This window comes from Prionailurus bengalensis, chromosome E2 (genome assembly GCF_016509475.1).
Source record: "Prionailurus bengalensis isolate Pbe53 chromosome E2, Fcat_Pben_1.1_paternal_pri, whole genome shotgun sequence".
Taxonomy (NCBI): domain Eukaryota; kingdom Metazoa; phylum Chordata; class Mammalia; order Carnivora; family Felidae; genus Prionailurus; species Prionailurus bengalensis.
The window spans coordinates 14,295,295-14,309,563 of NC_057352.1; the positions used below are offsets into that span (position 1 = coordinate 14,295,295).

General features: G+C 57.5%; 2 protein-coding genes across 3 annotated transcripts; one reads left to right on the forward strand and one right to left on the reverse strand.

Moving 5' to 3' along the window:
* Positions 1 to 399: 399 nt before the first annotated feature.
* On the reverse strand, positions 400 to 13,362 carry EGLN2 (egl-9 family hypoxia inducible factor 2). Of its 2 annotated transcripts, none has more exons than XM_043598856.1 (5): positions 12,523 to 13,362; positions 7,498 to 7,617; positions 6,883 to 7,019; positions 6,594 to 6,661; positions 400 to 2,992 (listed from the first exon to the last, which is right to left on the reverse strand). In XM_043598856.1, exons 1-5 carry the CDS (start codon positions 13,357 to 13,359, stop codon positions 2,961 to 2,963), a joined length of 1,194 nt encoding a protein of 397 aa, XP_043454791.1. In that variant the 5' UTR covers positions 13,360 to 13,362; the 3' UTR covers positions 400 to 2,960. The 2 variants fall into 2 exon arrangements, with proteins under 2 accessions (XP_043454791.1, XP_043454790.1); XM_043598855.1 differs by lacking the exon at positions 400 to 2,992 and adding an exon at positions 5,653 to 6,312.
* On the forward strand, positions 3,012 to 5,607 carry LOC122495189 (cytochrome P450 2F1-like). The gene is given in 10 exon segments (XM_043600951.1): positions 3,012 to 3,037; positions 3,193 to 3,427; positions 3,429 to 3,486; positions 3,724 to 3,884; positions 4,241 to 4,417; positions 4,502 to 4,636; positions 4,714 to 4,804; positions 4,807 to 4,907; positions 5,114 to 5,255; positions 5,346 to 5,607. Coding segments are annotated over 10 exon segments (1,308 nt in total). The 3' UTR covers positions 5,528 to 5,607.
* Positions 13,363 to 14,269: the final 907 nt, after the last annotated feature.

A 14,269-nucleotide genomic window follows, 5' to 3' on the forward strand; every position in this document is an offset into this window, starting at 1 on the left:
AGTGGACAGATGCTCAGAGAGAAGGAAGACAGGAGATGCTAAAACAGAGATAGAGGGGCGCCTGGGTGGCTGAGGCAGTGAAGCATCCGACTTCGGCTCAGGGCATGATCTTGAGGTTCATGAGATCGCACCCTGAGTCAGGTTCTGCACTGACAGTGCAGAGCCTACTTGGGATTCTCTCTCTCCCTCTCTCTCTGCCCCTCCCCTACTCATGCTCTCTCTCTCTCTCTCTCTCTCTCTCTCTCTCTCTCTCTCTCAAAATAAATACACACACACACACATACACACACACAAGATGAGACAGAGACACAAGAAGAGAGACAGTCACAAGGATTCAGCAAGACAGAAACTGAGAAAAATAGAGTCTAAGTTAGAGATAGAAACAGACAGAATTCGGGATACAGAGAGTCATGCATTGGTTCAACATTTACTGAGCCCCCACTGTGTATTTTAGTGCTGGGGATACAGAAGTGAACAACAAATGCCAGCTCTCGAAGAGACCCAGAGAAAGCAGTTCATCTGAAAGCCTGACACAGTGGGATGGGGCCAGGTCAGGGGAGGGCACACCCCGCAGCACCCCTGCTGTCTCTGGAGTCAGCCCCTGTAACGGGGGGGGGGGGGGGGTAGGGCGGCAGGGGGCAGGGGGCCTGCCCACACTCCTTGCCAGTCATTGGGTTCCTGGACAGAAAGGCTGACAGGGAAGGAGATCCATGGCAGAGATAGAGGCAGGGAGACAGGGAAGAGGGAGATTAAGGGTAAGATAAACTGGGAGGGATACAGATATGAACAGAAGCAGGTACTGAGAGTAAAACAGAAAGAGAGAGAGAGATGAAGAAAGAAACAGAAATTGAGAGTGAGAGATGAAACAAAGATAGAGACAGAGATACTGAGAGACATTCCTGGAAACAAGCCCAGTTCCAGACAGTGCACAGCCCCCACCCTCTCCCCACCTCTGGGCCCTGTGCCAGGCACCTGTCAGAAGGCTAGATCTGGTGAGGCACGGCCAGGTGAGGCAGGTGCTGGTGGGAGGGTGGGCCTCATTCCTGAACAGTGTTTTGAGCTCTGACTCAGCCCCATCCCCAACCCTACCCCTGGGCACCTTGTGCCCTCTGGCCCACACCCCCAGGCGTGGCCATCAAGACCTGGCCTCAGGCGGGGGTGCCCAGTGAGACTCATGGGAAACTGGAGACATGGGGTGCAGCAGCATGGGGATAGGACATTCAGGGACATCTGGGAACTAGAGCATTGGGAACAGAGGTGGTGAGGGGTTCAGGGTAAGGCACAAGGCGGTCAGCATGTGGGAAGGCACCCAAGAGTCATAAGGCTAGGCACAGAAGTGCCAGGCTGATGGGTGCCAGGAGGCTAGGGGATTTGAGGGAGCATCTGGTAGATAGGTACAGAATACCAGGTTCCAAGAGCAAGGGAATGGAAGTGACAAGGGCTCAGGTGCAAGTCCCTAGCAATCACAAGCACAGGGCACAGGAGTGCCAGGCTAAAGGGTGTCACCAGGGGTGTTTTTAGGAGTCAAGAACGTATTTAGGAATCAGAAGTATAGAGTACAGCATTCAGGGGGTCTCGGGCCCAAAGGTGGCCAGGGCATTCAGAAATGCACATCTACAGGCCAAGTAAGATGGACCTGAAGGACCCAAAGGCTCAGTAGGGTGCACCTGTTGGCCAGGTGTATTGATGTGAAAGATGCAAACAGGTGCATTGACATGGAAGTTGCCAAATAGGGCACGCTGGGCCTGGCACAACAGAGAGCTAGAGCTGGGGGGCTGGGTGGAGACCTCGGATGGGGAATCTGCAGAATGAGTGGTCTGGAGACGCCCACCTCTCCCACTCCCGGTATGCGCCCCTGCTCCACCCAAGACCCAAAGGGAATCACATAAAGGCAAAGGGGGGCAGGCATGGAGGACACAGAGCATGATGTCCACGGGTGTCACAGCGCTGTTACTGCTGCTGGCGCTAGCCAGGCGGGGTTGGGGTGCACAGGGCACTCAGCCTCGGGGGGTCCTACCCCCTGGGCCCAGGCCGCTCCCACTGCTGGGGAACTTGCTGCAGCTGGAGTCTGGACGGCTGGACCATACTCTCATGGAGGTAGCCCCGAGAGTGGGTGGGGATGGGGGGAGGATTCTGGACTCGTGCAGGTGGGACTGGGGGCTGGAACACACCTGGTTCTCTGAATGAAGACAGCTGAGGGCTCTGACCCCATGAGCCCTGAGGAAGTTTGAGGGGCCTGGAGTCCTGGGTTCCAGGAAAGGAGGAGACTAGGGGTGGAAGCTGGGAGCCCCGGCATCAGTTTGAAGGAGGAGGGGGACAGTGGGCCTGAGCTCCCGGTGCCGCCCGCTCCCTGCCTCCCTCTACCCGCCCCGGTTTCTGGGTCCTGAGGGAGTTAACAGCCTAGGGTGGGACGTCAGATAGGGGATCCGGGGGGAAGGGGTGCAGAGAGGTCTGCTCTCCTGGTTCAGGGTGGGGAGGAGAGTACCGAGGGCTCAGGCGCCTGGTTCTGAGGGTGCAGAGGGCTCGGGACCTCGTCTTCCAGATCTCGAGGGAAGAGGGAGCTGGGGTCCTGGACTCCTGTGGATGAAGGAGGAGGTGGGGACCTGAGCGCCTCGGCCAGGAACGAGGGGCTGAAATGGGGACTCCTGGGTCTGAAGTTAGAGAGAGATGGGGGCGGGGCTCTGGGGTGGAGGAAGCGGTCAAGAGTCCCGACCGGGACCCGCTGAGCACCGGCTCTGCGCAGCTTTCTGGCCGCTGGGGCCCGGTGTTCACAGTGCGGCTGGGCCGGCGCCCTGCAGTGGTTCTCTGCGGCTACTCAGCGCTGCGGGACGCGTTAGTGCTGCAGGCGGATGCCTTCTCTGGCCGTGGGGCCACGGCTGTGTTCGAACGCTTCACTCGCGGAAACGGTGAGCCCCCGGCGGCGGCAGAAGTGCTGGCCTGGACCACCCAGTTCGAGCGATTTAAGGGCTGGACCGGGGCAATGGGGCGGTGCCTAATAAGAATAAAGGCCAATGAAGGCAAACAGCAGGAAGGTGGGGCGGAGCTAAAAGGGACCAAATAGGAGCGGGGGCGGGGGGTGGTGCCGGTTCCTCGTGCAGCCAATAGAAGAGAAGAGCCTAAGAGTCAAAGCCAAAGAGATCAGGCGCTCGTAAGGGATCGAGACCAGTAGAGGTGAGGCCAATGTGCGGATAGGACCGAGAAGGCTGGGTTTGCAGCAAAAAGGTCTGGAAAGCAGCAGAGTGAAGGGTGGCGAGGAGGCGGGCTCCAAGACCGGACGCTTCCAGGACGGGCGTGGCCAACTCCCCGGGCCGTCCCCTTCTCTGCCCCACCCCCAGGCATCGTGTTTTCTAACCGGCGGCGCTGGCTGACGCTGCGAAATTTTGCACTGGGAGCACTGGAGGAGTTCCGGCTGGGAGCGCGGACCATTAGAGGAGCGCATCTTGGAGGAAGCGGATTGTCTGCTTGGCGAATTTCAAGCCACCATTGGTGCGGCCTGGTTGGGAAAGGAAAGGGACCTTTTGTGGATGTGGCTAATGATCAAGAAAGGGTTGGTGGGGCGCCTGACTGGCTCAGTTGGTAGAGCGTGGGACTCTAGATCTCAGGATGTTCCAGCACTGCGTTGAGTGTAGAGATTACTTAAAAAGGAGGTGCGGCACATTTGTAGTGAACAAAGTCAGTAAGCCAAGCCACCGCATTAAGATCCCGTCCTGTTTCCACCCCCAGGAGCACCGTTTGACCCCCGGCGGCTACTAGATAATGCTGTATCTAATGTTATCTGTTCGGTGGTCTTCGGGAACCGCTATGGCTATGAGGACCCAGAGTTCCTGAGGCTCCTGGACCTCTTCAATGACAACTTCCGCATCATGAGTTCCAGATGGGGTGAGGTGAGAGGGCCCACCCCAGTCCCTTCCTCCTGTGCCAAGCCCTAAGTACATACACTTTGCCTACATTGGATCATTAGATTGAGTCTTGGAATCTTGGAAGGGAAGAGTTCTAGAACTAAGAACATTAAAATCCTGGTGCAAGGGCACCTGGGTGGCTCGGTCTGTTAAGTGTCCAACTCTTGATCTCAGCTCAGGTCTTGATCTCAGGGTCATGAGCTCAAGTCCCGGGTTGGACTCTGTGCTGGGACTAAAGCCCTACTTTAAAAAAAAAAAAAAAAAAAATTCCTGGTTGTAATTTCCCCTGCAGGGGACCTAGTGGTCTTGTTCAAGGTCCAGTTGCCATCTTGTTCCCCCAGATGTACAATATTTTCCCCTCCCTCCTTGACTGGCTCCCGGGTCCACACCACCGAATCTTTCAAAACTTCACGGAGCTTCAGGTCTTCATCTCTGACCAAATCCAGCAGCACCAACAGACACAGCAGCCAGGGGAGCCCCGCGATTTCATCGATTGCTTCCTCGATCAGATGGAGAAGGTGCAGGCCCGTTACCCTAAATTCTACCCATGCCGCCCACCAAGAGGTGCCAGGCACATGGCAGCCGCCCATCTCTGTACGCAGGAACAGAAAGACCCAGAGAGCCACTTCCAGGAGGAGACGTTGGTGATGACCACGCACAACCTTTTCTTTGGCGGCACTGAGACCACAAGCACCGCTCTGCATTATGGGCTCCTTATTCTGCCTAAGTACCCTGAGGTGGCAGGTCTGTGAGCTGGAAAGCCTGGGATGAGGGGCTAGGGTTTGGGGGTGGCTGGGGGTCAGGACGCACGCAGCTCACGCCCTCTGCCCACCCCAGCCAAAGTGCAGTGGTAGGTCGGACACGCACCCCGAGGCTGGAGGACCACAAGCGCCTGCCCTACACCAACGCGTGCTGCACGAGATCCAGCGCTTCATCAGCGTGCTGCCGCTGGGGCTGCCACGCACCCTCACCCGGGACACCCACCTGCGTGGCCACTTTTTGCCCAAGGTGCCCACCGAGCAAGGGGATTCTGTGCAGGGCCCCAGAGCTCCTAGAACCTAAAGCATCAGACCTGAGCCTGTCCGATGCTGAGTTACAAAGTCCTGGGAACAGAAAAGAAGGTCCACCTTCCCAGTGGCTTTTACAAGGGGTCTTGGATGGATAAAAGGCCGTGGCTAATCAAGTCCACAGGGTAATCCTTATGCATCCCCCAGGGCACCTTTGTGATTCCTCTCCTGGTGTCTTCACACCAGGACCCCACCCAATTCAAGGACCCAGACTGCTTCAATCCCACCAACTTCCTGGACGACAAGGGCGAGTTCCAGAGCAAAGATGCCTTCATGCCCTTTGCCCCAGGTATGGGCCAGGAAGGGAGGGGACAAGCCTGGGCAACCCCCCCCCCCCCAGCAGGTACATGGTTCCCACCCTGCGCCCCTGTGTGCTCAGGCAAGCGAATGTGTCTGGGTGCAGGCCTGGCACGGTCCGAGATCTTCCTCTTCCTCACCACCATCCTGCAGCGGTTCTGTCTGCTCCCCATGGGGAGCCCCACCAGCATCGACCTCACCCAGCAGTGCACCGGCCTGGGCAATATTCCCCCAGCCTTCCAGCTCCACCTGGTGGCCCGCTGAGGCCAGGCTCAGCTGCCCTCTGCTCACTGGCTCTCAGACCTCCTTACCTGCCTTGGTCAATAAAGGCCCTGAATTGCAAATGGACAGGTCTCCTTACCAGTAAGAGGGAGAGGAAGAGTCAGAAGTTTGCAGCTCTGAGGTAAACTTTTATTTCTTGGCTGACAGGACTTTTCACGCCCATGCTCCTCCCAGCACCTCTTCTCCTGCCCACGTAGTGGCAGCCTAGTCCAAAAGGTGCCACGGCCATAGGGGTTGGGGAGTCACTTCACATTCCAGGCTGGAGGAGTTGGGGGGGAGGGGCTTGGAGATACTCCCCCACCACAACAAACCTTTGCCAGCATTAGGCCATGACATTCCCACCCCTATTCCTGCATCCTGGCGGGAGGCAGCAATACCTCCTTCCAGCTCTCCATGTCTGAGGAGCACGACCAGACAGGGCAAGCCACAGGCCCCCAGCTCCAGTGACGGTAGTTCCCAACGCTGGCCCCTGCCCAGGTCACAACCCCAGCCCACATCAAAGGGCAGCAGAGGTCTCTCCTCCTCCTTGGTCCTCAGCGTCAGACGGAGCCCTCCACACCAAGCAGGACAGAGGCAAAGCCAGAAGCAGCAGCGGTGGCAGAAAAGGAGCAGGCACCGAGACCGGTGGGCTGCTGGGCCAGCAGCACAGGGGCCAAAGGCTCTCCCGAAGTCAGGGCAAGCTGTCTGTCCATGCAGCTCTGGGGCTGGCCACTAGGTGGGCGTAGCAGGTTGTGAGACAGGTACTGGGACACCTTTCTGCCCGGATGCTGGGGGTTAAGAGGAGAGGAGAGGGGGAGTCATCAGGGAAGGGACACAGAAGCCAAGAAAAACCTGGGAAGATGGAGGAGAGGACCAGAAGAAATGGGGCTCATGCTGGGGGGTGCTGGGAGAGTGGGGCTGTCTAGAGAAGATGGGCAGAGAGGAGAAAAAAATGAGTCACAAAATTTAGTTAAGAGACTGACAAGGTGAATTAGGGGACTTGAGGCCTTGGGAGGCACATGGAAGAGTAAGGGTTTGAGGGAGGGGATGCCCTCTGGGAAGCAGGTACCTAGCTGATACTTGTCTTTGGCTGCTGCCCGCTCCTTGGCATCAAAATACCAGACAGTGATGGCGTACCTGGGGACCAGAGCAGCCCCAAAGGGCAGTTAGAGATTACTTTTCTTCAATTCCAGCCACTGTATCCAGTGACACTAGAGTTCACCCTTCGGAGCCTGGTTCTGTTCCCATCTAGGCCCCTCTCAGCACCTCACCACTCCCTGGCCACTCCCGGGGTCTGACAAGTCTTTGTTGGCACAGAACGGGACACCTGAGCACATCCCCACAAGCATGGGTCATACCTGGTGGCATAGGCTGGTTTCACCTCATGGGGGTTCCGCCGATCAGACCAGAAAATGAGCAACCGATCAAAGAGTGGCTCGATGTTGGCAACCACAGGCCGGCCCTCAGGGAAGATCTGCAGCAGGCCACCATGCACCTGAGGGCAGGCCAGAGGATGAGGCAGGAGGCTGGCCGGTCCAGCCCCCACCCTCTGCCTTGCACTACCCTGCCCTCCAGAGCCTGCCAAGGGGATGTGGCAGCTGCACATATCATTCCCTCCCACCACTCAGGTTCTTAAAGTGAATGACAGCCCAGAGTCTGCATCACCATGGAGCCGGGGCAGGAAGCTACTAAAGACAGGAAATGGGATGGGGTAGGGATGGGGGGGGGGGGGAGGGGAGTGTTCCTTAGACCAGGGGCGAGGCAGATGGCACCATTCACCAAAGGGGGAGGGGGGTATGTGCTGCCACCACATGGTCAGCTAGAGAGAAGGAGGTGCCATTTCCCAGGAAAAGCCAGCCAGCAGGCTAACTGCACTGCCGGCTGTGGACTGAGAAGAGGAACGGGAGAATGCCAGAAGCTGAGCTGGGAGCGGAAAATGGAGCGGATGCAGCCACCTCACCCTCACCCCCTACCTTGACGTCCCAGTTCTGATTCAGGTAATAGATACAGGTGATGCAGCGGCCATCGCCATGGGGATTGTCAACATGCCTCACGTACCCCAGCCCGTTGCCTGGGTAACACGCCACCATGGCCTGGCAGAGACAGATGGAGGTGGGTTTACTGGGGCTAGGCAGCGATATTTGGGGAAGAAGCCATTACCTCCTCTCTTTCACCCCTCCGTGCCCCTTGTCTGTCCCCTGACTCCTCCAAGAGCTCCAGCCCCCAGACTTTCTTCTTTTCCAGCTAAGCCACCATCTACCAGAAACCTCAGCTCTTGGGCCTGAATAACCCTCTCCCTGTACATACATGCCCAGAGCCTGGCACCCAGGTGGGGCTCAATGAGCAACTGAGGATTTTACTTCTTAAAGATAAACTGACCCCCGCCCCTCTGAGACCTTTCAGTGGAATAAAACCAATTTAAATGTTTTCTGGTATGGAAGAATGTGGCCTACTGCTCTAGACCATGGTTCCTGACCTTGGCTTCAGAGTGGAATCACCTGGGATGCTGATGCCCAGGCCCATCTCAGAGGTTCTGAAATATTTGGTCTAAGGTGGAGGCTGGAAATTTTAAAGGTTCCCCCAAGTAATTCTAATGTGCAGCAATGCTGAGGACTGCTGCCCTTGACTACAAAGAATCCCAACTTGGTGTGTTTCCTACACATATGAAAAGGTACCCAAACCCTGAGTGTGACTAGAACCTGAAATCCAACTCCCACTCCAAGAATGACCTGCTGGGTAGCCCCTGACAGTCCCATCATCTAGATGGGCCTCAATGGCCTCATCTGTACTAAACACCTCCTCTGTTTACTGCCCTCTGACTTCAGAACTCTGGATTCCTGACCCCCACAGACCTAAGAGAAATCACTCCAGCTCTTGGCTTCGGTGTGTACAGGTCTAGCCACAGGGTTCTGACCTCCTCCCCCTGCTGGGTGCCATGCCCCTGGCCAGCCTTGACCACATGGAGGCCTAGGCCCTGGCCACTCAGGGTACCTGTTTCTCATTAGGGAGCTGACAGAAAAGTGGATGTGGTGTAAGGAAAAGGGCCCAGGCATTCCTTCAGACCTAACTCCCAGGTTCAAGTCCCAGTGCTGCCACACGAGCTGTAACATCAAGTGAGAGACTTCACTTCCCTGTCTCAGGTCCCGCATCCATGAAATGGAGCTGATCAACTACTTCACAGGTATTGTGGGAAGCAAACAAGACAGATGTTTGGGCAGGCACCAAGCAAGGTGCCTGTCACATGGAGAGCCGAAGCACAGACTAAAATGACACTAAAAAGAAAAAAAAAAAAAAAGTCCCTATCCTACCCTTTGCCCAAAGCCACTTGGGAGGACTGTGTAAGGCAAAAGGGGAGTAATGGCAGGCAGACCCTCCAGCTCCTTGGACCACCTGTCTTGACGCCTTGACCCACACTGGTGCCAGGCCACAGACCCCCTGCTGATGCTCCCCACTAACGCTCAGCTACACCTGTTGGCCACAGCCCTAAAAGACAGCCCTGACCAGGAAGATTGGCATCTGCTGCCAAAACAGGAGCCTTGCCTAGCACTCTGTGGCAGGCCAGGCCGACTCAATCCTCAGCCTTCTTCCAACACATCACTCCCAGGGCTCAACCCAGCACGAATGGTAAACAGCTCTGCGTTAAACACGTGTCCTCGAAACAGCACAGCGCCTCCCTGGGGAGGAGCAGCCAGGAGGGCTTCAGCTGGGTAAGGCCATCCAGCCGTGGAGAGCCATGCTTCTCTCTGGCAGCGCCAGGGCGAGACCTTGGCCCCCACACCCCCGGTTCAGGAGAACCTTCTTTGCACTACTCACTCCCTGCAAACGGGTCAGTGTTCTGAGCAACCACACCACTGGGAGGAAGAATGTGGCTATGTCCGGGTGGCCTGCCATCAAGCCCTCCCCAGACAGAATCCCAGCAGAGATTTTGCTGGTTCTGCACAAGGACGGGGTGAGGAAGGGAGTCCAGTACTGTGGCCTCTTTCCCACAATCCATTCCCCACACGGCAGCCAGAGACCCTTTTCTCCAGCTCTTCCTTGCTCAGATCCCTTCAAGACCCCCACCACATTCCAAGAAAATACAAAATATAAATTGTGTATTTTCACAGCCTCAGCCTTCAAGGCCACCAACCTCACCTACCATCCCCATCACTCTGCTCCAGCACCTCAGGCCTCCTCACTGCTCTCACCAGACCAAGCTCAGCCACAAGACCTCTGCACCTGCCTGGTACACACTTCCCCTGGTCCTCCTTGTTGTTCATGTCTCAGGTCCAAGGGCACCTTGAGTATCCAGCTGAATACACCTGGGCTGATCTTCCATTCTACCCTCTCAATGTGAAATCAGCACAAGTACTTGTTTACCTAGTACTGGCCTGACAGGCAGGCCCATGGAAGCCTCTGGGGCCGAGCTTGTCTCCCTAGCGCCCAGGCAGTAGCTGCTGACTGAAAGCACTCCTCTGGGTCTCAGGGACTCCAACCTGTCCGGCCCTCCACACCCTTACACAGGGTCTCCCACCCATGCATGCAGGGACAGCGTCTGTATTCTGGCATGGAATGGGAGTCGTGCATGAAGGCTGGCAACAGAAACAGGCCCTTTAAACTCCCACCGATCCCCCCACCCACCCACCCCCACACACACCATGGCCCCAGAGAAGCATCTACTTCCGCTCCTACAAGGGAAAAGGACAACAAGCAGAGTGACATGGAAGTCTGCTCCTCACCCTCCCATCTCAGGGAAGGGGTAGCTTGTGTCAGAGCCAGGAGACTTAAAGATTTAAGGGCTACTGGTGACAATGTGCCAAAAACCCAAACCCAAACACACACACACACACACACACACACACACACACACACAGAGTCAGAAACTGGGGAGTGAGACAGTCCCACCTCCAAGCTGCTCTGAAAGGGACAAACCAAGCCAGCCAGGCCCGCCCTATGGTCCCCGATGGCAGTCCTTGATGCCAGTGGGAGTCAACTCTCTCTCACCTGCAGGTCAACTGAGCAGAGAGACTAGAGAAAGTTGGGAGAACAAAACACAGGAGTTCCACTCAAGAATGACCAATAGATGGGGTGCCTGAGTGGCTCAGTCGGTTAAGTGTGCGACTTTGGCTCAGGTCATGATCTCGCGGTTCCTGAGTTTGACCCCCGTGTCCGGCTCTGTGAGGACACTCAGAGCCCTAAAGCCTACTTCGAGTTCTGTGTCTCCCTCTCTCTCTCTGCCCCTCCCCTGCTCACACTCTCTCTTTCTCTCAAAAATAAACAAACATTAAAAAAAAAAAAAAAAAAAAAAAAAAGAATGACCAATAGGCAGATTGTTTCTGACGCCAGACACACTGGTGATCTGTGCCCCCAACACCTCTGTGGCCACCCACCTCAGCTCACTCTTATTCCAGAGCCTGGGGAGGGAGGCCAGATGTTGCCCTTTGAAGGTAGGAAAGCCTGGAGTTGCTATCTCACTGGGGCAGGGGAGGGTCTGAGAGGAACTCCAGTGATTGGGTTGGGTCCTCCCCTCCATTCTCAGTTGGCCTGATTTGTTCTTACCTCCCAGAGCAACAGAAGTCACCCAAGACTAAAACAGTCCCCACACCCCCAGTCCCCAACCACATCCAAAGCACCAAAGGAAAAGAAATCGGCTCCCTCTACTTTCCCCTTCTCTCTTAAAACTGCCAAAGACTAGCTGGGGACTTAACTGATTTTCGTAGCCTGTAGATGAGCAAACTGAGGCTCAGGAAAGCATGCTGCTCTGGGCCACTCAGCTCTCGTGGTCTCCCGCCCAAACTCCCTCCTGTGAAGGTGGGTGACCTGGGGTGCAGGTGCTGAGGACCTTGTGGCCAGGGAGACTCCCACTCATCTCTCCTGCCTTGCAGGAGCAGAGCCTAGGGAAAGGCCTCCTCTGGCTCTCCAGCTATCAGGTAAGGGAGGAGGAGGAAGGAAGTAGGACAGGACAAGTTCCAGCTGGGTGGGGAGGATGCCGGCTTCAGCCCGGTGGGAGCCTGGATCCCTAAGCCAGCTCCAGCCAGTGACAGAGCTGTACAGAGGCAGGACCCAGGATGGGATGAGACTGAAGAAGGAGACATCAGGAGCACAGCCTCATGCCCGCAGGGAAGCAAGCAGCCCCGCCACCAGCCAGGCATCACTGGCGTGCAGCAGGCACTCCCTATGAGGCCTTGTCCAGAAAGGCCCTGTGGACCAAGGTCTTCTGAAAAGCTCCTGACCCTAAGTTCCTGAACGGGCAGCTGGAGACACTGATGACTGCCCATAAACTCCACAAAAGAGCATTTTTCTTAAAAAAGGGTTTGTGGTTCTGACAGATTGTCAAAAAAGCCCAGGTGTCCAAAGAAGAAAAAAAAAAAAGGATTAACAACAACTACTCTAAAACAAGAAAAAGGTACCAAAAGACACAAACTAGAAAATCAAGAAAACAGATTAGGACCGACAGGAACGAAGTGATGGATAAACGAGACAGAAAGGATGAGGGGAGAGTCTAGGATGGGGAAGCACAGGAAAGGTGGAGGACAGGACCCCCATCTCCCAGGCCAGCACACAAGCAGCCAGCGCCACCCTCAGGAAGCTGTCCTTGCTGCAGATGCCACAGCATGGCACAGGGGTACAATGGAGTCCAGCGCCAGCCAGGCGCAGCGGGCAGCGCCTCCTCCCTCAGCCTGGCACTGGCTTCACCGCTGCCACCCTCCCCACTCTGTCTCCTGGTTCTCCTGCCTGGAAGACAGAACAGACGGACCAGAGACAGACAACAGGATGGACTAGACAGACCAGGAGACGGGGATGGATGAAAAGATAGAGAAACAAGGAAAGAGAAAGTGCACAGACCCCCAAAGTCCCCACACGGAGGCAGAGCCCAAAGCAAACTCCCAACACCAGCACTCCCCCCACTGGAGCTGCCTAAACCCTTCTGTGACCCCAGAAGCCAGTCTCCAAGCGCACAGGTACCCGATAGAGAAGCGTTGCCCCATCCCCCTCCAACAAGGCCCTTGCAGCCTTACCTTGGTGCGCCCGTTGATGACGTAGCCACCCAGGCGCCCAGCACAGTGGCGGATTACAGCATCCACGTGGGCCATGAGGACCCCGATGCTTCGGCAGCCCGGCTCGTGACCTTCCACCCAGGCAATCTGGTCCCCGCGAATGCTGCGTGGCGGGATAGCCCGCTGGCTCACCAGCTGCCCGTCACGCAGGCGCCCACTCCGCTTCAGGGCCTCCACCTCGGCCAGCACACAGCCACCCAATGCTGCCCCCAGGAAGCTGTCCTTGACACAGATGCCATAGTACCGCATGCAGGGCACAATATAGTCCAGGGCCAGGCGCTCGGGCGTGGCGGGCAGCACCTCCTCCCTCAGCCCTGCGCTGGCCTCGCCACTGTCACTGCTGCAGCCCATCCCGCCCTCCCCTTCGGCCTCTGCCTCCCGGTTCTCCTGCCTGGCCCAGGACCGCTTGCTGGGTGCAGGGGCATCCCCGCCATCCTCTGCCCACTTCCGTTTGGGGGCCTCAGGCCGGGCGCCCTGGGCCGCCAGTCGCTGGCACCCCTTGGTGACCAGTGCTGCAGCGCCCTCACTCTGCAGGGGCCGCAGCTCACCACCATCCTGCCCGCCTAAGCCCTCCCGCAGGGGGCTGGCTGTGGTGGAAGTGGCTGTGACCCTGGGGGTCCCGCTCCCCGCCGAGGCCTCACCAGGTGCTCCTGGTCGGTGGTAGGAGGGTAGCAGGGGACAGGGCAGGTAACTCTCCACCCCCATCCTGGCCCGGCCAGGCTCCAAGGGCTCTGACACAGAACCCGGCAACTGAGGGAGAGCCTGACTCAAGGGCTGCGGCTGGCACGGGCTGTCCATGGCAGCAGCGTCTTCATCCCCCGGGCATGGAGGGCACGGCCCGGGCCCATGGTGCCACCCTCCTCCGCCTCCGCCTCCTCCACTTGATGCAGCCGGGGGCCGGAACGGCTGAGCCTGGCGTGGGGCAGGATGAGGCAGGGCAGGCAGCAGAGGCTCTTCTCGTGCCCTGGGGGTGCTCGCTGGTCCCCAAGTCCTCTGCCGCCCCTAGGGGCTTGGGAAAGGACCCGTCAGGGTGGCTGAAGGGGGAGAGAGAAAAAACGGAATGTGAGAAGAGCTAGAGGCAGTCCGGCGGGGGTAGCGGTGAGGAGTGGCAGGGGCAGTGGGGAGGAAGGCAGACTTGGCTACGGAGACCCCCCCCAAACGCCAAGCCAAGTCGGGGAGAAGATCATGGGAATTTCGGGCCGGAGGAGGGAATCACGGAGAGAGAAGGCAGTGAGGGAGGCAGCCGAAGAGAGGAGTGAGACTGGGGAGATGACCCAAAGGCACAGGACTACGATGGGGGCTCGGACACAGAAACTGAACAGCAAGGAGAGAGGGGGCCTGGAGTAGAAAAGGAATACTGGGGCAGCAGGGAGCGCGAGAGTTGGAAACAAATCCACAAGGTGGGGGGGACTCTGCCTGGGGATTCCAGGGACACACGGCGGGAACGTAAGGCTCCACAGACAGAGCAAACCGGGGAGTCCAGAGACAAAGAGAATGGGGGGATCCAGAGACGGAAAAGCCGACCGGAGAGAAGCTGGGAGGGCGAGCCTGAGACGGCCGGACTGAACGGGGCGGAGGGGTCAACCTCAGCCCAACGAGAGGAAGCCAGCCGGCGGCTGACACACACCCAGACGGAAGGGAGGGCCTAAGACAGACAGACAGACAGACAGACGGAAGGCAGCCGCGGGAGGAGGGTCCACAACGACAG

Bases quoted from the DNA above. Each gene is read 5' to 3' on its own strand.
- EGLN2 (XM_043598855.1), bottom strand. From the start codon at position 13,359: ATGGACAGCCCGTGCCAGCCGCAGCCCTTGAGTCAGGCTCTCCCTCAG. The intron at 7,618-12,522 runs GTAAGGCTGCAA...TGTCTCTGCCAG, and splicing joins TCATCAACGGGCGCACCAAG to GCCATGGTGGCGTGTTACCC. The intron at 7,020-7,497 runs GTAGGGGGTGAG...GCCTGCCCTCAG, and splicing joins ATCAGAACTGGGACGTCAAG to GTGCATGGTGGCCTGCTGCA.